The sequence below is a fragment of the Chiroxiphia lanceolata genome, chromosome 7 (genome assembly GCF_009829145.1).
Source record: "Chiroxiphia lanceolata isolate bChiLan1 chromosome 7, bChiLan1.pri, whole genome shotgun sequence".
Lineage (NCBI taxonomy): Eukaryota > Metazoa > Chordata > Aves > Passeriformes > Pipridae > Chiroxiphia > Chiroxiphia lanceolata.
Window position 1 is genome coordinate 992,726 of NC_045643.1, and position 22,182 is coordinate 1,014,907.

Below are 22,182 nucleotides of genomic sequence, written 5' to 3' on the forward strand. Positions count from 1 at the left end.
TGGGAGCACTGGTGTCACTGCAGTCCCGGTGGCAGACGGAGTGGCTGTCAGTGTGACTGGGGGAGTGCCCGTGTGTGTCCCTGCATGGCAGTGACACCGGGAACCTGTGTGTGTGTGTGTGTGTGTGTGTGTGTGTGAGCATCGAGTGTAACCACCTGTGAGCCCCAGCACCTGACAGGGCAGTTTGGGGTGCGACAGGGGGACACTGTCACACCACTCTGCTGCGTGTGCCCACAGGGGCTGGAGAACACTGGAGTGTGTCACACAGGGCCAGGCTTTTCCCAGCACCTGCTCAATCGGGGAGGAAATAGACAGACACTGATTCAGGTCAAAACAAACATCACCACCGTACAAAGCAAATACACAACCTTTTAATACACAAACAAACACGGGGAGGGGGGGGGGTGAGTCTTAGAACGTCTCTTTCTCCTCGGCATCATCCGGCTGCCAAGAGCAGCACAAAGAAATCACCGAGCGTAAAATGAGACACTGCCACCAAAACAGACTTTATGTGCACAGCCACAAGGTATGAAGAGATCAGACACCAGTCACAGAGCACCAGGGGGTCTGTCAGGGCCCCAGGCAGCAGAGCCTCGTGGGTGCCCCCACCCCGAGGTGACCCTTGGAGCCTGTGCCCTTGGCACCCCGTGTTTCACGTCGTCTCACCGGTGCCAGGACAGCAGAGGCTGGTGAGCAGAGTCCATCCTGCTGCTTTTTGGGTCCGGATCATGGTGAGCCGCCTCCTTGTCCTGTCCGAAGTGCTCCTCCAGGCCACTTTGGAGGGGTCTGGCACATTTCAGCATCTCTCTGCCCCCAGCCTGCAGACAGGAGCTTAACCTTTCCCAAGCCCCATCAGCCCTGGTACAGCGAGGCAAAGCAGGACACAAAGGAAGAGATCCAGGGAGACAATGCCACTCCACACCAGGACACACTGCCTGGCTGCTGGCCCTGCACTAATTACCTGATTTAATTTGCTTGGTAAATGCTTAATAGTGGTGTGAGAGGCAGATGTGATGCTGAGGGTGATGGGTGCATGGGGGGAAGATGTGAAGATCCCCAATCACTCTCCTCTCTCTGATACAACAGTTGCACTCCAGTGTGGTCTCAAATCGAACACACCCTCCCCCATCACTGCTGCTTCTGTGGGTTTCCCTGATGGATCTGGGAGAATGTGCCCCATGGTGGGGGAAGAAAAAAATGAATTCACATCTTAGGTTAAAAATATAGAAAATAAAGGGAATTCAACAAAGTGACTGTTGTTGGCTCCAGGACAGCGCTTTGAGGGGCACAAAGTGGGTCTGTAGAGCAGCCAGTGGTCACTGCATCCCACCCTGCCCTTCTTTCTCACTGCTTTGGCAAAGCCACAGGAGGAACCCCATTGTTCCTCCATCTGATGGAACTGCAAGGCGCAGGAGAGGAAGGAGAGGACAAGCCACTGACAAAACCAAGAGCAGCTTCTGCATTGGCCCAGAAAGGTCACAACAGCCTGGTACCCACCTCTCCCAAATCCCCCAGGAAGGCTCCTGGAGAGCCCAAACCGCCAGGATGCCTCTGCTCTCACCACCTCCACCTCCCAGTGAGACCCTTCAGTGCTGCTGAGCTTCTCAAAGTGCTTGGTAACATCCCATTTCTAAATGAACTGGGTCACCAGGGGCTCTGGAGGAGATGAAGAGCACAGGAGGGAGGGAGCAGAGGGACTCAGGCAGGTGGAGATGATGCAGGGGACTGAACAGCAACGTGACAAGGGTGGCCCACACACACAGGTGATGAGGAGACCACACTGAGCCAAGAAACAGCCATTCAGTGCTACCTGCAGTGCTACATGCGAGGGAGCAGGTCCACCTGCAAGAGGCTGCCCCAAGCACATGGGCCAGGCAAGCACAGTGTCCTTCCTCGGACCCCCCGAGCCCACAGACCTCCACACTGGCATGGCTGCATCTCCCTGAAAGACTTCTCATGGGAAAAAAAAGTCCAAACCACTGCATCTTCGACTGCCTGACAGCGCTGGAAGACAAAATGCTGAGTGACCAGGAAGCACAGGGCACCACTTGCAGGTATGAGAAGGGCCCACAGCTGCTGGTGGCTTTCCAAAACGCGGCTCCCAGTTCACAGTGATGTTTCAAAGCAGGCTGCCCACAAAGGCCGGTGTGCCCGCAGCCCCTGGCAGCTCCCCTCGCTGCCTCCCCACGAGCCGGGGCACCCCTCATGTCCTGCAGCCCTCACACCTCACCTTGGGCTGGATGTCACAGGCACAGAGCCGCTGCCCCGCCGGGCAGCCAGGGCCCCGCTCCGAGCACGGGGGTGCTCCTGCACCCCCCTTCCCAGGGACAGCTGCTGAGCACCTCGGAACCGCGCCCGCCGAGGGACGGGATGCTCCGGGGTGGTTCTCGCTGGGGCAAGGCAAGGCACCCAGCTGCTGGGGAAGGGATACTTTGGAGGCGTCCCTGAGGAAATTGGTCTCCTGCCTAAGAAGGCTATTTCCATACTGGCACTCCGGCGGCACGACAGGGTCCATCCGGTGGGTGCTGGGAGCCGTGCTGGATGCCAGCAGGAGCCCGCTGTGTTGCACTGGACCTGCCCCAGCCTGGGGGAGCCACAGCTGGTGCTGCGAGATCCACTCGGCCTCTCGGAGCACTGCCTGTTCCCCTTCCCAGGAAACGCTGGGCTCTAGCTGGGGTGCCAGGGGCTGTTTGGGGAAGCCACCATCCCCTGGCAGCTGCCTGGCTCCTAAGGGTGCTGGCACTCGTGCAGGGAGAGCAGCCTCCTCCTCACGGAGGTTCCCATCCCCTGAGAACAAGGACTCGTGCAAGCCCTGGGCAGGGCAAGGAGCAGGCTGGGAGGGGGGTGGCAGCCACAGCCCGGCCCCCGGGGGGTTCTCAGGGCGTCCAGCCAGCAGAGTCTGGGACTCCATGTGTGCTCCTGCTGCTTCCAGCTGTTTCGGAGCACTGGCCATCCAAGCCGCTGATGGGCAGCCTCCAGGAGGAGCGCTCTGACCCAAAGCCGGGTTTGCCTGGAGCGGGACATGGTGCCACCGAGTCACTAATGTGTTTGAGTGCACGGGAGGTGGGCAGCTTGAGCCCAGCAGCTGGCACCCCAGCTGGCTCTGAGCAGCAGGAACAGCGTTATCCACAGGAGCAGAGGGGGCAACTTCTGCTTGAAGCACTTGGCTTGCCCGCTGAAGTGCTACAGGGGATTTGGTGCTGGGGACTGGGACACCCAGCACAGTCCCTCCCACCAGCCTGGCTGGGTCAAACGGGACCTGCTGCTCTGGCTGAGCTGAGCTCACCTCAGAGCTAATGGAGCCTGCAGACACCACAGCACCTTGGCCTCCTTGTGCACCCAGGGCCCGGGGCTGTGCCGGGGACTGAGGCACTGAATTAGCTGCCCAGCAGCGCTGGAAATGAGCCACAATGCTGTTTTCCTCGTTGCAGTGTGGGAAGTCCGTGCTCTTCCCAGCATCCTCCCTGAGGAGCATCTGCTCCACACAGGATGTCACCTCGGTGCCTGGCCTCTGGCCAACCCCCTGAGCTGGCGACTCCTCCTCTGCCCCCAAGCTGAGCAGAGCCTCCTCCCACTGCTGCAGCTCTGCGTGGTCCATGCTGAGGCTCTGGCAGACATTTCCCTCCACCTCGCTCTTCTCAAAGAGGGTTTCTATCACCACCAGGAGGGAGTCACTGTCCTCCTTGGCATCACTGATGTCCTCATTCCTGCCCAGTCCCTCGGGCTCAGAGATGAAATCTGCCAAGGAGAACTGAGGCATGTTATCAGCGTGGGAGTTGTATATGGATGCATCCTGCTTCATCATGGCCCCAAGGAGAGAGTTGGGGTCTACCAAGTGCTGCTTTGAGTGGGAATTTGCTTGTGTCTGCAACTCCTCCTTGGCTTGGAAGGGGTCCAGGAACCCGGGAAGGTCATTCTTATACAAGACTGCTTCCCCCGTGACAAAGCTAAAAGGCAGCTGCAGGTTTCTCTTCCGCAGATGTTCCTCCCCTTCTTCATTCCTTCAGGGAAAAAACAGATGGAAACAGCATGAGCCTCTCCTCTGGGCCAGGCAAAAACACCCTTCTGACAGCAAGAGAGGAGCTCACAGCCCTACCCTGGCTTTTCTAGAGAAGAAAGGTGCTGGATTGGACTGGTGGAGGATGGGGGCTCTGGCTTGCCCATGGGGAGGTCTGCATGGCTCAGGGAAGGGCTGAGCGTCCAGGGCTCACTCCAGGCAGGACCATGTCCACACCCACCTCCTCAGAGCCGTTTCACTCATGTTGCAGGAGGGCACATGCTGCAAAGTGCCAACTGTGCCCCCCAATCACCCTTCCCTCCACTCTCATGGCCTCCCTGTGCCTGGAGCAGGGATACTCACGAGAGCAGGCAAAGGGAGCCAGGGATACTCTCAAGAGCAGGGGCAGGCAGCTGCCTGCTGCCTCTCAAGAGAGCAGGGGAAGGGAGCCAGGGATACTCAGGAGAGCGGGGGAAGGGAGCAAGGGATTCTCAGGAGAGCATGGCAGGCAGCCAGGGATACTCAGGAGAGCAGGGGAAGGGAGCAAAGGATACTCAGGAGAGCATGGGCAGGCAGCCAGGGATACTCACGAGAGGGCTCGCTGGCGGGAGATGATGAAGTCGGGCCTGCCCCCCTTGTAGACGAGCCGTGCGTTGGACTGCACCCACAGCCAGCCGCCCTGCTTGGTCAGCAGCCGGAACACCGTCAGCCCGCTCTCCCCCGTCTTCATCACTGGGGCAGGGACACAAGAGAGGTGGCACACACAGAGTTCCTCCGTGGGGGCACACGAGTGATGCGTGTGAGACGCCACGAGGCCGAGGAGCACCTCGCACCCGTGCTCTGGGGGCAGGAGGTGTAGGACGCTGCCTCTCTGCCAGCTCCCCGAGCAGGTCTCACCCAGGAGGAAGAGCCTTTATTGCAGCCACTCCAGCCCTGGCACAGACAGCACTGAGGAGCAATGGTATGGCCTGGCCAGAGCTGCACGCGCAGAGCTCCTGACAAACCCCCCACCCCGACAGCCCCCAGCACTCACTCCTGACGTGGTTCTCTGCGCAGAGCATCATGTCAGCCGCGTGCACAAACTGGTACCCGGAGCCCCTCCGGCACAGCTCCCTGTCTGTGTATCCCAGGACAACCTTCCCCCTGGAAATAGCACAGAAACCCTGGGACACCAGGATGGATCCCCCACAGTTGCACCCTACCAGCCAGATGTGATCCCCCGCCAAAGCCTCCCGCTTTGGCTGGTACTACTCTCCATCCCGGGCTGAGCTGCATCCCCTCCTCCACAAAACCACCCTGTGCTGGGTTTGCTGGGCTAAACCACAGCAGACAGGAAGCACTGGTGCCCAGTTAACCTGCTCCCCGTGTTACTGGGGGGCTGCAGTGGAGCGACAGAAGCATCAGGCACCTTGCCCTGGGAGCTGGCTCAGACATTCCTTGTTCCCACAGGGTCTAGTTTTCTGTCCAGCACCAGGGATTTTGCCATGGGGAAGGTGAGAGATGGCCTACCGGGAATCACAGGCCATAGGAGTGAAGTCCAGCTTGTGCTTTGTCTGGAAGATCAGCGTCTTTGTCTGAGGTTCCAGGACGGAGAGCGGCTGGAGGAGCGTTGCAATGGCAAAGAGAGCAACGGGGGACTTGTCTGATGCCGACTTTTGCTGCCCGAGAAGGAACTTCAGGCGCCCACGGAAATTCAAGGCCTTAGGGGGGGATTAGAACATGTGGGAGTGAAGCAAACAGGGTGGTGGGAACCGGCTGTGCTTCCACCCTTATGGGACACGGGCAGCCCTGAGGGAACAACACACTGTGGGCAGAAGGGGAGCAGAGGGATGTCCCAGCGTGGGGCTGCCTTACCAGAAATCCTGAGGAGTTATCCAGCAAGCAGCGGAAGCGGCAGGTGAAGCTCCTCTCTGATTGCTCCTCGGGATGGACGCGCTGGGGGCTGGACGTGGTGCTGCATCCAGCCAGCGGTGGCTGCTCAGGGGGAACGGCTGGAAAACCCAAGGGAAAAGGAAGCTTTCCAAGCTGTGCTGCACACCTCGAGCTCACGGCTCAGACCCGCTGGAGCCAGGCTGTTCCCACAGGGATCAGCCGGTGCTCACCGTCGGCTGCGAGCGCCGGGGGCCTGTGCAGCTGGCGGCGGAAGGCGGCTCTGTCGTCCGCATGGATCAGCTCGTACACGCTCTGGTAGATGAGATCCGACTGGAATGACACAAGGGAAGAGCGTCAGCTCCTGGCCAGCCTGGCAGAGGTGTCTGGAGGAGGACACGGCCCAGGGTTTTCCTTCGTGGCTGCTAAAAGTGGAGTGACGGAGTGTAAGGAACGGGCACACACCACCAGCTTTGTGTGCTGGGCAGCAAGGAGCAGGACTGGCTGTGTTTTTAGGGACGGCTCAGGAAGGAGGGAAAGGGAGCAGAGAGGGGGTCTGCCCGGGGAAATCTCGGGAACGGCTCAGAGGTTTCTAGAAGCAGTAGAAAGGGAGATGTCCAGGTAACCCTGGCTGCTCAGGACCACACACTCTCTGCTTCCCTGGCACTCCCCAGCCATAGCCAAGCAGAGCCTTCCAGCCTCTTCCCCACACTGCCAAGGCTGAGGTTCTCCTAGTGTAATTCAGCCCTTCCTTGGATGTTTCACCCTGGCTCTGGCTCTCAGTCCTTAATGGGAATGCTGAAACTCCAGCTCCTTCCCCTGCCACAGGAGCCCCTGCTCTTTGGGAAGGTGTGCTGCCCATCTGTGGGGCGAACCCATGTTAACTTGTAGTGTCTTCTCAGGACCAAATTCAGACACAGCACCAGACAGGTTGTGGGGTGCCCGAGGGGATTGGCTTGTGGAGTACAAAATGCTGGTCTGCAACAGCACACAAAGCTCTCTCCTGCATTGCCATCCCTGGTTCTCCGCAAATGTATTCCACAGGATCAATGTAAAAAACAATTTCAAGTACATTTTGACCAAACCAAACAATTATTTTTGTTTTCAGACTTAGGCAGGAGAGTTTGCTGTTTCAAAAAAGGGTTTTGGAGGTTTTGTTTACTCGAAACCCATGGGAATGTGTATCCCAGAGGTCCTGCCAAGCCCATGGGCAGCATAGGCCATCGACTGCCAGGTCCCTGCCTCAGGAACATGTTGGATGAGAGTCTCCTGCTTAACCAGACATACTTTGAGAAGCTGCTGCCTGACAGCAGTTTTGACTTAGGGCATCAGCCATGAGGATCCCAGGGAGCTTGGAAAGGGTGCAAAGAGAGGAACAAGAAGCAAACACCATGAGTCTCCACAGGTCCTCCAGGAATCCCTGCAATGAAACAGGTTTAGCAGCCTCACAACCCTCCTGTTGCCTCAGTCCTTTGGCCGAAGGAGCTGGATTCTGGGGGGAATCAGAGGTAAGAGGGTGGATATGGGGAGAGGCCTGCTTTTCCTTGGCATCCCATGTAACTCACAGTCCTGCAGGGCACTGACACTGCTTGTTGGTGAGATTCCCTCAGCCCTCTAAGTGAGGGCATGTGTGCCCAGCAGGACGATACAAGAAATATCTCACACCCCTCTTTTACACACAAAGGCAAGAGGACACAGAGCTGCCACAGCTCAGCTGGCATCTGCTCCCACTAAAGTCACAAACACACTTCTTGGCTTTCACAGCCCCCAGAGAACATGACTCATTTGGGAATGTGCATCAGATGGGACCCAAGGGAGCTGGGAAGGGAGAAGAAATAGCTGTGCCAGCATGGCTATCAGCACCCCCTTCCCAGACAAGCAGTGCATCCACCTGCACACCAGGAAAACACGGTACCCACCTGATGGAAGCCCAGGTAGTCCTGCACTGTAGGGGAGATGTAGAAGATGTAGCCATCTCCTGTCACAGCGATGACAAACCCATTGAGTGCCTGAAAGCAGAAGTTGAGCCAGAGTTACCCTCCCCAGCTTCAACCCAGCTGCTGAAAGATGGAATTCCTCAGGTGTTTCTTCAGCATCAGGGGGACAGGAAGGGACCTTCTTCATCAACAAGGAACCCCACCAAGAAGGAAAGCACCTGGTAACCACACAGGACTTAATTCTGTTGGTCTTTTTGTCCCCAGCATGAGCAGTGACCTGGGATGGACTGACCACTTTCTCCAAACCCATTGTGGAAGGCCTCTCACTGCAGGGCAGCTCCTGCACCAGGAGGGACCAGCTGAGGGGAGGTTTCATGGAGGATCTAGAGTTGGTTTCCTTCTCTCCAGCTGCACCAGCTGGGTACAGCTACACTCTTCTGGGGCTCTGCTTTGGACAGGATGACTCTTGTGGGTCCCTTCCAACTCAGGATATTCTATGATTCTGTGATTTCCTCTAACAAAACCTGCTTACAACTTCAATAACGAGCAGCAATGGGTGTGTAGGGGGAAGAAGGGCTACTCTGAGCCACTCAGGAGCCTGCAGACTCCTGGATAAGCCTGGAGACAGTTCAAGCTAACAAAGCCTTCAAAGATAGCAACCAAACTCCAGTCACTCCCTGACCTGACCTATTTATCCACTCGTTAATTTTAAGGATGACATCCAAAGACACTTCAAGCCTTGCTCTTCAACCTAAATAGAGGTTATACAAGCTTATTTTTCTATGTCTTCTCCCCATACTGTCTCCAGTCACCTCCTCCCCTCCAAAACCTGCTTTTTAACCCTTAGCACCCGAGGGCATCTCTGCTGCTCTCAGCTCCGAGGGTACATGAACAACTCGTCACAACAGACACAAAGTAGGACCAAACCCAGTCACCAACATCATTCAGAGATGGTGATGCAGCTAAAACCAACACCCACCTTGAAATAAAAGAAGGTGGAAAAATCTGGAATATCAGATCCCAGATTTGTGAAGGCCCTGACACATCAAAGAATCCCAGAGTGGTCTGGGTTGGAAGGGACCTTAAAGCCCATCTTGCTCCAATCCCCTGCCACGAGCAGGGACACCTTCTACTAGCCCAGGTTTCTTCAAGCTGTTCAACTTCGCCTTGAACACTTGCAGGGATGGGGCAGCCACAGCTTCCCTGGGCAACCTGTGCCAGGGCCTCACTACAAATTAGGGAAACTGTTCCAAAACTCTAGAGGATCACGGCTGGGGTAAAGGGAAGGGAGCTCACACATCCAGTGAACACCCAGTAAACGAGGCAAGATGAATATCCAGAGATACCTGGTGACCATTTCAGACTGATTTCCACCAAAAGCAAAGTACTGCATTAGACAGTAACTCTTGCCCCTTGCTCTTGTCTGTAATACATTTATTAGTGAACAGATGGAGAGAAATTAGGAAAAGAACACCCTAAATGGAAACCTAACACACAGATCCAGCTTGCTGAGGGACTGGTCCTTCCCTTTGTGTGCTGCAGCCCCCCGAGGGGCCTCGAGTCAGAGCTTTCTGCAAATTACAGTATCTGATTAAAATGCTCTTTGGGAAAAAAAAAAAAAGCCACCAGGCAGCTCAGTGGGGGATTTCTGTCACACTCACACCTCATAAGCTGTCCAGATGCCTTCAATCACCCGGGGCTGCCAAGGCTCTGGGGGATCAACAAATTGCCATCAGATGGTCCAACTCCAAACCTCTGGAGAGGGCTCAGGAGCAGCTCCATCATGGGACTGGGGCAACCACGGGCTCCCCACCGCGTTATTCCAGCTGTTCCTCCGTGACTGCCACACTTGCAGACAGCTGGGACTGGAGCCCACGTGGGAGCCCTCGTGTGGTCCGAGGTCCATGGCCAGAAGTCACACTGAGCTCCCAGGAGTCGCTGCCTTGCCAAAATCCCACACGGAGCCTCGTGCTGGGGCTCTGCTCGCACCCGCCCGCCCCACAGCTCGGGGCTGCAGGGACTGAAGGCAGACTTCAAGGAGCCAAGCATCCATCTGCTGGTGTTTGGAGAGGTGGCAGAAGAGGAGTGAAGGCCCAGAAAGTCTCCAAGAGAGCTGGAGAGGCACTTTGTAAAGGGTATGTACGGATAGGACAAGGGGGAATGGCTTCCCACTGCCAGAGGGCAGGGTTGGATGGGACGTTGGGAAGGAATTCTTCCCTGGGAGGGTGGGAAGGCTCTGCCACAGGTTGCCCAGAGAAGCTGTGGCTGCCCTGTCCCTGGAAGTATCCAAGGCCAGGTTGGACAGGGCTTGGAGCAACCTGGGCTAGTGGAAGGTGTTTCTGACTGTGGCAGGGGATGGAATGAGACGGGGTTTAAGGTCCCTTCCAGCCCAAACTGTTCTGGGATTCTGTGAAAGCACAGGTACAGGCAATGCCAGGAACAGGGAGCAGTTAAGGGTCTCGTACAGATCTGCCCTGCCTCCAAGAGCAGGGCTGCTAAGCTCACATGCCCAGGTGTTTATTCAGCAACCAGCCTTTCCATGTGACCTTTCCATCCCAGTTCCTTCCAGCTCACATCTACAAATGGCAGCTCAAACCAAGAGCATCCTGGGGCAGGTGGTTCACCAGCCCCTCGTGCTCTGGAGTTCCCTGACAGCTCTCCCATTAGACACTCACTGGCCTTTCTACAAAACAAAGCTCCCACTGCCACGGATTTTTTGCACCAGTCCTTTCAAGATCCATCTTCCCTTCTTTTCTCCCCCACAACCTACAAACTCAAGCTGGGCTTTTCCCATCCCAGGCAGGCAGGGAACATATCTCTACAGAGCTCATGCAATGCCCCAGGTGGGGCAAAGAGTTCCTGGGGGACGTTTTATCCTGAGCTATGATCATTCTCCTCTCAGCATTTGCCAGAACATAAGGAACACACCACCCTGGAGACTAATGAGGGGTCAATCCCTACACCACCATATGATATCCCTGAACCTCTTGGCTGGGATGGAGCTTGAGTCCGTGAGCTGTAGTGTAACCAGAGGGGCAAAAAATGGTAGTGGGGATGAGAGGGAATGGTGGGATGGGGACCTGGATCTGTCCCAGCCAGGCAGTGTCACTGGTCTCTGTCCCTGGGTGCTCAGTGCCTGCAGAAATCACAGGGAAGCAGCTCCAGGCAAGGCAGGGTCTCTCCTTGCTCCACAGATGGGACCACATGCTCCAGAGCTGCTTGGGAAGACCCCCAAATGACCAAATTACCTGGAGCAGCAGTTCCCCCTCAGGAAACAGCTCCCCGTTGACCTGCAGGTCCGTCTGTCTGCTCCCCCCTGGGGCTCTGGGCTGATCCAGCAGGCAGCTGCCAGCCTTCAGAGCTGTGGCTGCAAGAGAGAAGGCAAGAAATCAGCGTGGAAGAGGCAAGCCAGGAGCCTCTCCCTCCTCCTGCCCACCCCAGGGCTGCTCATGCAGCCACACCACACCATCCAGTGCCCGTGGACTTGGCTTGGAGGGAGGAGAGACCAGTGGGAACTGGCACAGAGCCCATGACAGAGCCATGCCCAACTTGCCCAAGGCTTCCTCCCAGAGATTATTTTCCCTGATTGATCCCATTTCTGGGAAACCTCACTTCTGCCAGGGTCTGAGGCAGAGATGCAAAGGATAGAGGGGAGCTAAATGCTTCTGGGATGGCCAGGCTGGGAAACAACACCCAATACAGGAATAACTCTGCAGGTTAGAGTCTGGTAGAGCTGGAGTTCACTTCAAGCCACCCCAGTGGGGTGCTCTCTCAGCTCTCCTGCTCTTCAGGGCTGAAGAAGGACAGAGGCAAACCTTTCCAAACCACCCCAGATGCCACCAAATTACCCATATTTTTTTTCTCCCTTTGGCTGCTCAGAAGCAGGTCAGAGGGCTGGTGTCCACGACGCTCCCAGGACACCTGAGCAGCTCTCAGCTGCCAGGACTCGCTGCCATGACCTCCCCAGGCTGATTCACGTGCTGCCTCATGCTTCATTCCCAGAGCCCTTCAAGGCAACACCCTTGGGTGCAACCAACATGAAACCTCCTCCTGCCCTGGTCGCAGGACCTTGGGCATCACAGGACACACAGAGAACTGGTTGTTCAGGGAACAGGAATGAGGAGGGCGGCTCCCAGGGACATCCCCAACGTGGTACTTCATCTGCTGATTCTCACTGAAAAACCTCAGTCCAAACTCAGGACAATTTCAAGGCATGTTTTTGTGCCAGCTCAACAAAAAAAACCCACACAGGTAAAGCTCAAAGCAGCCCCCATGTAGGAACCACCCACCTCTGCTACCACCACGAGCTCCCACAGTGCCCCAAGATCAGACAGAGCTCACCTATCCCGTGGGATCCACATCCCAGCAGAGATCACTGCCTGCCCTAGTGTGTCAGATGGTGCTGTGTGTGACCTTGGGTGGATCCAAAGGGAAAAACTCCTCTGAATTCGGGGGAGTGGTAGGAAAGGAGGAAGAACCTCAAACCACCCCAAGCCTGACCGTACATTTTATCTTCTCCATGGCAGAAGCTCTCGCTTCGCCATCGAAAGGTTTTAAAGGTTTGTTCCCTGGGAGCACCAAGTTCAAAGCCAAAATAATTCAAAACCCAAAAAAGTTCCACGTGAAACCGCTGCCATGAGGCATTTTGCTTTGCATCAAACCATCAGCATGCAAAGGCATTCCCCCTGGTGGCTTGGCATGTTTGTATTAAAACCTAGTTTGGGGCCAAAACATCCCTGGGATGTATTTCTGTGTGGAGCCTGAGGGACAAGGGCCCGCCCATGCAGGCTGTCAGCAGGCAGGGCAGGGACAAAGGTAGGGCAAAGGGAATTAGCTGAAGGCCTTGCACAAGGTGACACAAAGAGCAGTGGGGAGGATGCTCTGAGGCCACGAAGCAGAATTATCCTCGATCTCTGTCGGTGAGAGAGCTGGGATACCTCAGCCTCCCCAAAAACTCGATGCTCAGGCAGCACCTCCACCTTCTCCATCAGTCACATCTTCTGCCCTTTCCCATCCTGTGCCCTCAGAGGTGGATCAGCCAGGCCAGGGGATCTGAGACCTCTAGGAAAGGCAAGGAGTCACCCAACAAAAAGCCTTCTCACGTGACTGCCATGTGATCCCCAAGTTCAAACACCCCGAGCCCATCTGGACCACGGGTCTGGCTTCAATTTACACTTCATGGAGCGGAATAATTTCAAAATGAAACATCGTCCCTTTTTTTAAATTTGATTTCTTTTGAAGTGCTGACTCCTCTCTGAAGCATTGAAACGAGGCAGGCTGGCAGGGGGTTTCAAAAAGGAACGAGTTCTTCCAAAACAAAGCTCCAAAAGGGCAGTGAGTGATTTGAGAGGACGCACATCCCGGGAACGTGTGGTCCCCAGCTCTCTCCCAGTGCCCGCCAGCAGCATCTGCAGGGAGAGCTGGGGAGAGCTGCTGTGGGCTTAACAGCATCCAACAGGAAACAGGTCCAACATGTATCCAAGCTATGATGTACCCACAGCAATAGAAACAACTGCAGATAAAAGGACGATGCACTTTTGCTGTTTGTGCCCAGTTTTTCCAGCCTCCTGCTGCGCATCCTTGAGAATAAGTGGGAATTAATTCTCACCACACCTCACGACGATGTGGTGCTTGGGGACATGATTTAGTGGTGGGCTTGGCAGTGCTGGATTAATGGTTGGACTTGATGATCACAGAAGCCTTTTCCAATCTTAACGATTCCGTACTTCCACGAAAAAGACCACAAGAAAAGTCATCTGCAATACTAGACAAATTCCAGGCATTTGGTGAAGCGATTTGGTGATAATTTCTATTTTCAAAGTGCTTGGATAAGGGCTCTCTGGAGGGGAGATAGGAGGGGAAAATGTGGCCGAAACAGAGAGATTTCTCTGAACAATTTTTCCTGCGTTCTGCAGGCCTTGCTTGCCATGACTTCAGAAGTGGCAAGCGGTGTAATGTTTATATTTACAAGCTGTGTGAAAATATGCAATGTTTATACTTGTTAGCCGTGTGTTTATAACTCTAAGGTTTGAGAACATAGTATGTTTATAGTAAGAAAGCCTTGAGAAACTGGAGATAATGAAGCACCTGCAGATCTCGCAAAAAACCCTAAAGGCAGATCAATAGAAAGGACCTTTGCATGCCAAGTATGATCTTAGGCCGCGTGGACAAAGAACCAGGTCCAATAAACTGCAAGCATGAGATGTGTGCACAGACTGAGCTATCCAATCACCTTGTTGTGAGCATGTGCCCTGAACAAACTAAACTGTATAAAAGTTAACTGATTAAAATAATAAATGGGACATTGCTTTGATCACATTGATCGTTTGCTTTGTCTCTGTACCTCCCCGCCAATAGGAAAATCCAGCTCTGTCCTGAACCCCAGCACCATGAGAGCACTGGATGAGGTTTCCTGTGCTGGCGTGATCCCCAAAGACTGAAAAGGCTTTCATTCAGCCAGGGAAGATGCCAGACAGGATCAGTAACATTTTCATCCACCCTTGGGGGCTTTCTTTCCTCTGCAAGGGGGTTTCTAAGCCCTGCAATTGGAGGAAAGTCCTCAAGCAGGAGAAAGAAGGAAAAAGGAGCAAAGCAATCCAATCTCTCCACTTTTTGCTTGTCACACATCCCTTGCCTCTGGCATGGATTTGGCACTGAAAAAAAAAGGGTTATTGGTGACAACCCCAGAGTCAGTTCTGCTCTCACGGGCTGGGTTACACCAGTCGGAGGTGTCAGGCTTTGCCCACGGCAAGCATTGCCCTTTGAACTGGCTCCAGAGATGCCTGGCACCAAAACACCAGGAGCTCCCAGCTCCTCCCGCAACACCAAGCCATGCACAACTGTTTTGCTCTTGGATCTGATCCCAAACCCTGTCAAATTAGCACCAAACTTTGCCCCAGCTGTTTAACAGAGGCATTTTGCCAAGCAGAGCAGGCTCATGCCATCCAAGTAAAACGGACAAATGCCAAAGCCACAGACTATAAACCTGTTAGGAAAAGTCACCCAGTATTTCCCAAGGAGCACAGAAATGCCCAGGAGAGCTCTGGCATCCCCAAAGCCCATGCCAGCCTCTCCGACCTGCTGCTGCAAACATTCATCCCACACAGTCCTGCAGGATCTCACCCAGGGACAGATTTAAACTTGACTCCTTTCACTGCATCAGCTGCTTCAGGCCCAGACCCCTGCAGCTCTGGCCCGTGGCAACAACAAAACACGAGGAGATGAACAAAAAAGCTAATTTAACACTGATGGCAGTGAGATTGCCCAGTGAGACCTGTGCCAGCTGCCCTGCAGTGGAGCACTGGGAAGGAACCTGGTGTGACCAGCAGCAGCAGTGGGAAAGGACCTGGGGAGACCTCCTAAGCCAAGCCCCTGTGCCAGCAGGGTCAGCTGCAGTGGGTTTCCCCGGACCAGTCCCTGGCACAGATGGGGATCTTGGATCTAACCTTCCTCACTGCACCAGTGCAGGGATGGTGAATGTCCAGCAGGGGTCTAGGAGGATTCATCCTGCACCCCTCCACAGGTAGGTGGATGGAGACCCGCCAGGACTCGAAGGCCAGTGGTGGCAGGAATATTCCACCCAGCACATCCTCGTGGGAAGCCAGATGTGCAGGAGACAGTCTTGCCACGTGTCACAGCCAGTGCAGGACACTACCCTGCCCTCCCTCACCCTTGGGCAGCAGCCCAGATGTGTCTGGAGGAGGTTTGGAAGGAAGGTAAACACAGCCAGGGCACACGTGTGGCCCACACGTGGCCAATGGCATTTCCTGCCCCAGGCTGGCATTGGGCTGGGTGTGGGCCAGGGGGCACAGGGAGGGACCCCACTATCCTCTGCTTGTTAGGAGCTCTTAGACATCCCAAGCTTTGCCAGGCTCTTGTAGCAGGAGAGGGTTTTCCATGGGTTCTGAAAGAGGGTAGGGTTAGATGGGATATCGGGAAGGAATTCTTCCCTGGGAGGGTGGGGAGGCCCTGGCACAGGTTGCCCAGAGAAGCTGTGGCTGTCCCTGGATCCCTGGAAGTGCCCAAGGCCAGGTTGGACGGGGCTTGGAGCAACCTGGGCTAGTGGAAGGTGTCCCTGCCCATGGCAGGGGGTGGAAGGAGATGATCCTTAGGGTCCCTTCCAACCCAAACTGTTCTAAGACTCCATGATCCTCCCCATTGCAGACCCCTCCACCTGGGTGACCCAGGAAGAGGGCATGGCAGCACATTCCCTAAGCACACCCTCTCCACCTCACAGAGCATTTTTAGCCCCGTTTTCTTGCTCACCCTTGGCAGAGCCACATCTGCAAGCCCAGAATCTGCTTCCTTTGTCACAGGAACTGTAGGAAACGAAGCCCAGCACAGCTCTCCAGCCAGCTGCAGCTTTTCCAAGCCGCTCAGCACTAAAACCCACCCAAGCTTTCATGAGCTCTCACTGCTTGCAGCAAGTGGGGCTCCCATCACAGCACACGGAGCCCAGAGCACCGCGGCAGTCTCAGCACTGCCAACGTAGGGACAAGCTTTTCTCCTGGGGCACTTGCTCTCAAAGAGACAGGGATCAGCAAAGTCACTCCAGATTTGTCTGGGAGACCAAGACAGGTCCAAGTAGCAACCACTGCAAAATGGTCTGCAGACAGGAGCTCAGCACGAGGCTGGCAGTGAGGTTCAGTCCATTTTTATACGAGTGACAAAACCTTCAGGGTGCCTCTAAGGCAGGTTTTGATAGTACCAGGCTTGTCATCGCTATCCACCAGCACTCAGAGGCCAGCTCTGATGAGGAAAGCTTGGGAGACACCAAGCCCTGAGCCCCTACCTTGCTGTGCTTTATCCATATAACCTCCGGTAAGATGGATTTGGAACTGGATGTTTTTTAAGGTCCCTTCCAACCCAAACCATTCTATGGTTCTGTGACAGTTCAGTGATGCCCAAAGCAGGCTCTGGCCTGGGGAGGGTGGAGAAGCCTCAGCTCGGTGAGAAGAGCAAGCACAGGAGTGCTCAGCTATGGCAGGTCCCCCCCTGAGGTACCCACAGGGCATCACCCACAGCTGGTGACAAGTGCATGCCAAAAGCAAAGGAAGAGGGAAACCTGGACTCCTGGGTCTATTCCTTCTTCTGACTATGGGGAAGAGTCAGCCCAGGGGTCACAGCCAAAACCAACCCAACTCAAAAGCCAAATTTCCTTTTTTTTTTTTAATTTTTTTTTTATATTTTGCACAGAGAAACTGAGACACCAGAGCTGTGCAACACCTGCAGCACTTGCAGCAGAGGACAGAGGACTTACAGCAGATGTGTGTGCCCAAAATCAGCCTGTGGAGGCATGCAGGGAGCTCTGAGGGCTTCCCTCTCTACACCTGAACCTTGCATAGTAGTTTGCATTTCCAGCAAACTACTAATTTTCTGGTTTCTCGCTAAAGCACGGACAGAAGAGAGAACATTTAAAAGCAAAGCAACTTTAAAAGATGGTGCAGTGAGTCACTACTCTGTGATGGAAACCAGGGCCCCACCCAGATGCAAGACCCTTTCCCTAATATCCACCCTGTAAGCAGGCACTGATTCAAACCCACTACGGGTTGTCTTCCACTCTGTCCCACCCCAAACACTGCCCCAGACCCTGATGCCTGACTTCCTACACCCAGTTCCCAAGCCAAAGGCACACAGTACCCAAGGATCAGAAATACCAGAGAAGCTGGAGAAGGTTGGAACCCCCTCCCTCAGCCAGGCTCGACGCAGACAACACAGGGAAGCTCCACTCCAGCCATGGAGGGAGCACAAGAAGTGCAGCACAAGAAGAAAAGGAGCCTCAGGGCATCACCCTGTGAACCCACATGCAATTGGTCTATCAATTGCCTGGAGATAAGGCAATTATCAGTCTATCAAAATATCCACTGTCTCCTGCCTGGACATAAGGCCAGGATGGCCTTATTGGGCTGTGGATGGAGGGAGGGACAGGGAAGCTCACCAGGTGATGCCATGCTCTCCTGCTGCAGGAGAGGGACCTGCATGAAGCAAGACTGGAGCAGAAAGCACAGCACGAGGGGCTTCACCACATCCCCCCAGAATGCCTGAGGGGACACACCAGGAACAGGAACAGCCAGGAACAGGCTGCCCTGACCTGCAGCTGACACGGGTCTTCATCGGGCAGGGCTGGAACCAGGCAGACCTTGATGAATCGGGGGGATGATCTGAAGTCAAATACGATGAACTTCAGGGCAAACAGGAGCAGAGCAAGGGGAAGGAGCTGGAAATCAAAGGCAAGTGGCCAAATGGGAGTAATTGGCCTGGCAGGACGGGTGTCCAAGGAGGAACACAAATCCCTGCAATGCCAATTGCATTTCCAGAGCAGCTCTCACGCTGGGAAGTGCACGCTGAGCACAGCCAGCAGCAACCAGCTCCTGCTTGGAGGCACAGGTCCCATCTGGAGAGTTTGGCACCGGGGTCTCCTCCTGGAGACCAGCATCCCAGCTGGAGAGGGCCCTGGGAGAGCTCCAGAGGGCTGGGCATGAAGCAAAAGCTAAGGGAGCCAAGTCTATTCAGTCTGCGGGGGCGAGAGGACACAACAGGAGCCTCCAAGCACAGAAAGCTGCCTCTGCCTTCCTGCCCTCCACATGCTCTGCCTCCACCAGTGTCCATCACCCACTCCATCGAGCCCAAGGCACTGGGGATGAAGCATGTCCCTGTCCCCACGTCCTGGTGACTAGTGGGAATGTGGGCTCTTCCCCCCTCACAACACGGACACTCACCCGTCAGGTAGCTCTTGACCTTCAGGTATCCAACGGCCAGCCGCAGGATGGAGAGCTTATCCAGCCTGGAGCGCACATCCTCAGGGAAGGGCAGCAGCCCCGTCAGCTTGTTCAGCTCCTGGTTGAGCCGGTCGCGGTGCCGCTTGGAGGGGTTGGACTTCACACCCTCAGCAGGTGGTGGTTTGGGGCTGGGAGAGGCAAAGGAGACTTTAATCACACTGGGATTGCCCACAGGCCAGGCTGGACGGGGTTTGGAGCAACCTGGGAGAGTGGAAGGTGCCCCTGCCCATGGCAGGGGGTGGGATGGGACGAGCTTTAAGGTCCCTTCCAACCCAACCCATTCTGGGATTCCACGACTTGGACAATTAAAAAAAAAAAAAAAAGCAAAGTAGATGCAAAAAAAATTGTTTACTTCCAATATTCTGATTTCTGCTCCTTTCAGATGGGTATTTCTAAACTAAAACAGCATCTGATGCCAGACAGGCCCTGGGACCAACCCTCAGAAGGTTGGTCCTGCAGAAGGAACAGTGTCCACGAGAGCAGCTCTCCTCTGCCTCAAGCCAACACAAGATGCCATCTCTATCAGCTGCAGTTATTTCACACACTCCAGCCAAAAGCCCCGCACAGCAGCAAGAGCTCAGTTAACAACTTTAATGAGTCTTGGGTGTCACCTTGTCTGCTTCATTTTTTAATGCCAATGTGAATTTCGTAGCTTGAAGAAAAACCCTTCAGACCCCCCCTCCCTGTATCTGGCTCGGCTGCATCCCTTAACACGCACCTCATTTTGTTTGACGGAATTTGTCTAACCACAAACTCCTCCTCCCCAGGCATCCTCTCCCCATAAAGGAGCTTTGGATAACAGGATCTGCCAGTATTTAGCAGCAATTTAAGCTCTCTCCTCCACCACCACTCTCCAATCTCATCTGGCAGGGCTGCTAGCAAGTGTGACACGAAGGGAAACGAGCACTAAATGAACTGCAGCGAGGTGCCTGTTGAATTTTCAGCTCAGCGAGTGACCAAGGGATCTCCTAAGGATGAATGGAAAATTGTAGCATTTCCCCAGGAAAGCTCAATCCTGCTGGTTTGTAACAGCAGCATCAGGAGGGCCAGATCCTCACTCAGGACCACTGGAACAACTCAGCACCAAACTCGTCCATACAAGCTGGGCAAAACACACTGGCACCAGGGCTTTTATGGGTTTAGTGGATTAAACACTTTTGAAATCACAATCACAGCACAGGAAGGAAAAAAATTAAAAACAGTTTTCCCTTGACTCTGATTAGAAAAAAAAAGAGGTGAAGCAAATTAGTCTGAGTTTCCTCAGATACCCCTCAAAGTCCTCAGCTCGCTCACTCTCCAAATCCAGCCCCCAAACAGCCAGAAAGAAGAGAAAACGAGACTGGAGATGAGCACAGGAGTGGGTAAAACACAGAGTTGTAATGGGATCTCTTGGATATTCTGGCTAGGCACTGGAAGTCCCCTGGCTGAGGCACACGGGGTGACACAGCCAGCGGCGAGTCACCCCAAGGCTGAGGGAGGACACCCCAGCATCTCTGTGCCTGCATGTCCCCAGCTGCAGCACACAGCATGCACCCTCAGGGGGGGGTGACAGTGAGGAAAATGGCTCATGGAAACAGTAAAGACTGGTCTAGATGTTTGAAATCTCTCTCAATTCCCTTCTCTTTGGACCACCTCCATCCCCAGTGCCCCCTCTTTGCAGGGCAGAGCTCCAGCCCCTTCAGGGTGTCCCGGGCAGCGCTGGCGCCCCAGCACAGCACACCGAGCCCTGGCGTTCAACAAAGCTGCTCAACACCTGCACATCAGGCAAGGAAAAGTGTATCAGAGAGGTCTGAGCCCCTGTTCTGTTTGCTGGAGCCCCGTGAAATGGTTACAAACCACGCAAACATTGCAAACTGCCCCCAAGTGGAGGGGCCGGAGCGGAGCCGGGTGGAAAGCTCTGCTCCCGGCGGGGCAAAGGCCGTGCTGCTGCTGTGGTTTGCTTTTCCCCAGCTGCCCTTTGAACGGGAACCCAGCAGGAAGTTCATCCCTTCTGCAAGCTGGCAAGTACCAAGGTCTATTATTCCCAGTAGTGGAGTTTTCCTGAGCTGATATATTGCTCTTTATTAATTTCCTTTTTTTTTTTTCTTTTTTTTTTTTTTTTTAAGTAAAAAGCCCTGGGCAAACTGCAAAGGGGCCGGAGAAGTCCCTCACCCCATCCTCCCCACCCCGTCCGGGTGGCTGCACATCCCGCTGCCCCCAGCCCGGCTCCACCCAGTCTCTCCCGGCAGGATCCCGCCCCAAGATCTGACCGGGCACAGAGAAGAATAATCTCTTCCCATTCCCAAGGCTGACCCTGCAGAACCAGGGAACGAGGGCCCTTCTGCTCCAAAAAGACATCTTCTCCCACACCCTGAGCCACACAAATCCAGCCCAAACTCTGAGTCTGGTACGCCAGAGGGCTGGAATCGCTGCTCCGAGGTGAACAGGAGGCAGGTTTGAGGCAGAACAACCACCCTTCATGTTTCCACAGGAAGACTCCCAAATAAATAGCCAAGAGAGGCTCTGAGTTAACTTTTCACCACAGGTTTATAATGTCGATGTTCCCACCTTCGTCCCAGGCTTGGGTTCAGCTCATCCGTCGCCTCCACGGCCTCCCAAAAATATATATCCACCTTGATTTCCAAAACACCTGCAAGCCTGAGGTTAAACAGGCTGACAGGACTCGGGAGCTGGGGTGGGGGGAAGGCATGAGGGAGCCAGGAAACACCGGGGACACACCGAGGGGGATGTTATGCAACAGCTGTTGAGCAGCGTGGTAATTAATTATTAAGGAACTGAGATGCTTTGGTAATTAGTAATCGTTGTACGTTTGATTTAGGCAGGCACCGAAACCCAGCCCAGCCTGCAAATCACAGCCGAGCAGCCCAAACTCTCCAGCGAGGATCCTCACTGGGATTCAGGACGAGCATCCTCGGGATTTCTGGTTTCCCACCAGCGTGCCAGAGCCGACACAGCGTTAGCTCCAATTAACCCTAATTAAAACCGAGTAACCCAAGCATGCCGCTCCCCCGGTGCTCCCACCAGGGCAGCTCCCGGCAGCTCCCCGGATCCAGCCGGGACCCCGCTGCCCGGTTTTCGGTCGCCCCGCCCGGGGGTCCCGGGGGGGGGGGGGAACCCCCTCCCTGCACCCACCTCTTGGGCACCGGCTTCTTCCTCTTCCTCCCGGCGTACATCCCGCGGGCGGCGGGAGCGGCACCGGCGGCAGCGGGAGCCGGAGCGGGACCGCGCCCGGGGCGGGGCTGGGGGGACACGGCGGGGACACGGCGGGGACACGCCCCGGACACACCCCGGACACCCCCGGACACGCCCCCTCGGCATCGGTCCCGCCCCCGCCACCTCCGGTCCTGGGGACAAGGGACACCGAATCCCGGGAAACACCGTGTCCGTGGGACACCCCCTGCCAGGGACGCTGAATCCTGGGAAACATCCTCCAGGGGACACCGAATCCTGGGAAACGTCGTGTCCGTGGGACATCCCTCCCGCCAGGGACACTGAATCCTGGGAAACATCCTCCAGGGGACACCGAATCCTGGGAAACATCGTGTCCGTGGGACAGCCCCCGACAGGGACACCGAATCCTGGGAAACACCCTCCAGGGGAC

At 55.2% G+C, this 22,182-nt stretch overlaps 1 protein-coding gene across 1 annotated transcript; it reads right to left on the minus strand.

The window, feature by feature from the left end:
* Positions 1 to 349: 349 nt before the first annotated feature.
* On the minus strand, positions 350 to 21,797 carry LOC116789560 (aryl hydrocarbon receptor-like). The gene is made up of 10 exons (XM_032693512.1): positions 21,714 to 21,797; positions 18,522 to 18,709; positions 11,052 to 11,170; positions 7,786 to 7,875; positions 6,100 to 6,199; positions 5,852 to 5,988; positions 5,507 to 5,697; positions 5,031 to 5,140; positions 4,588 to 4,729; positions 350 to 4,001 (listed from the first exon to the last, which is right to left on the minus strand). Exons 1-10 carry the CDS (start codon positions 21,752 to 21,754, stop codon positions 2,204 to 2,206), a joined length of 2,916 nt encoding a protein of 971 aa, XP_032549403.1. The 5' UTR covers positions 21,755 to 21,797; the 3' UTR covers positions 350 to 2,203.
* Positions 21,798 to 22,182: the final 385 nt, after the last annotated feature.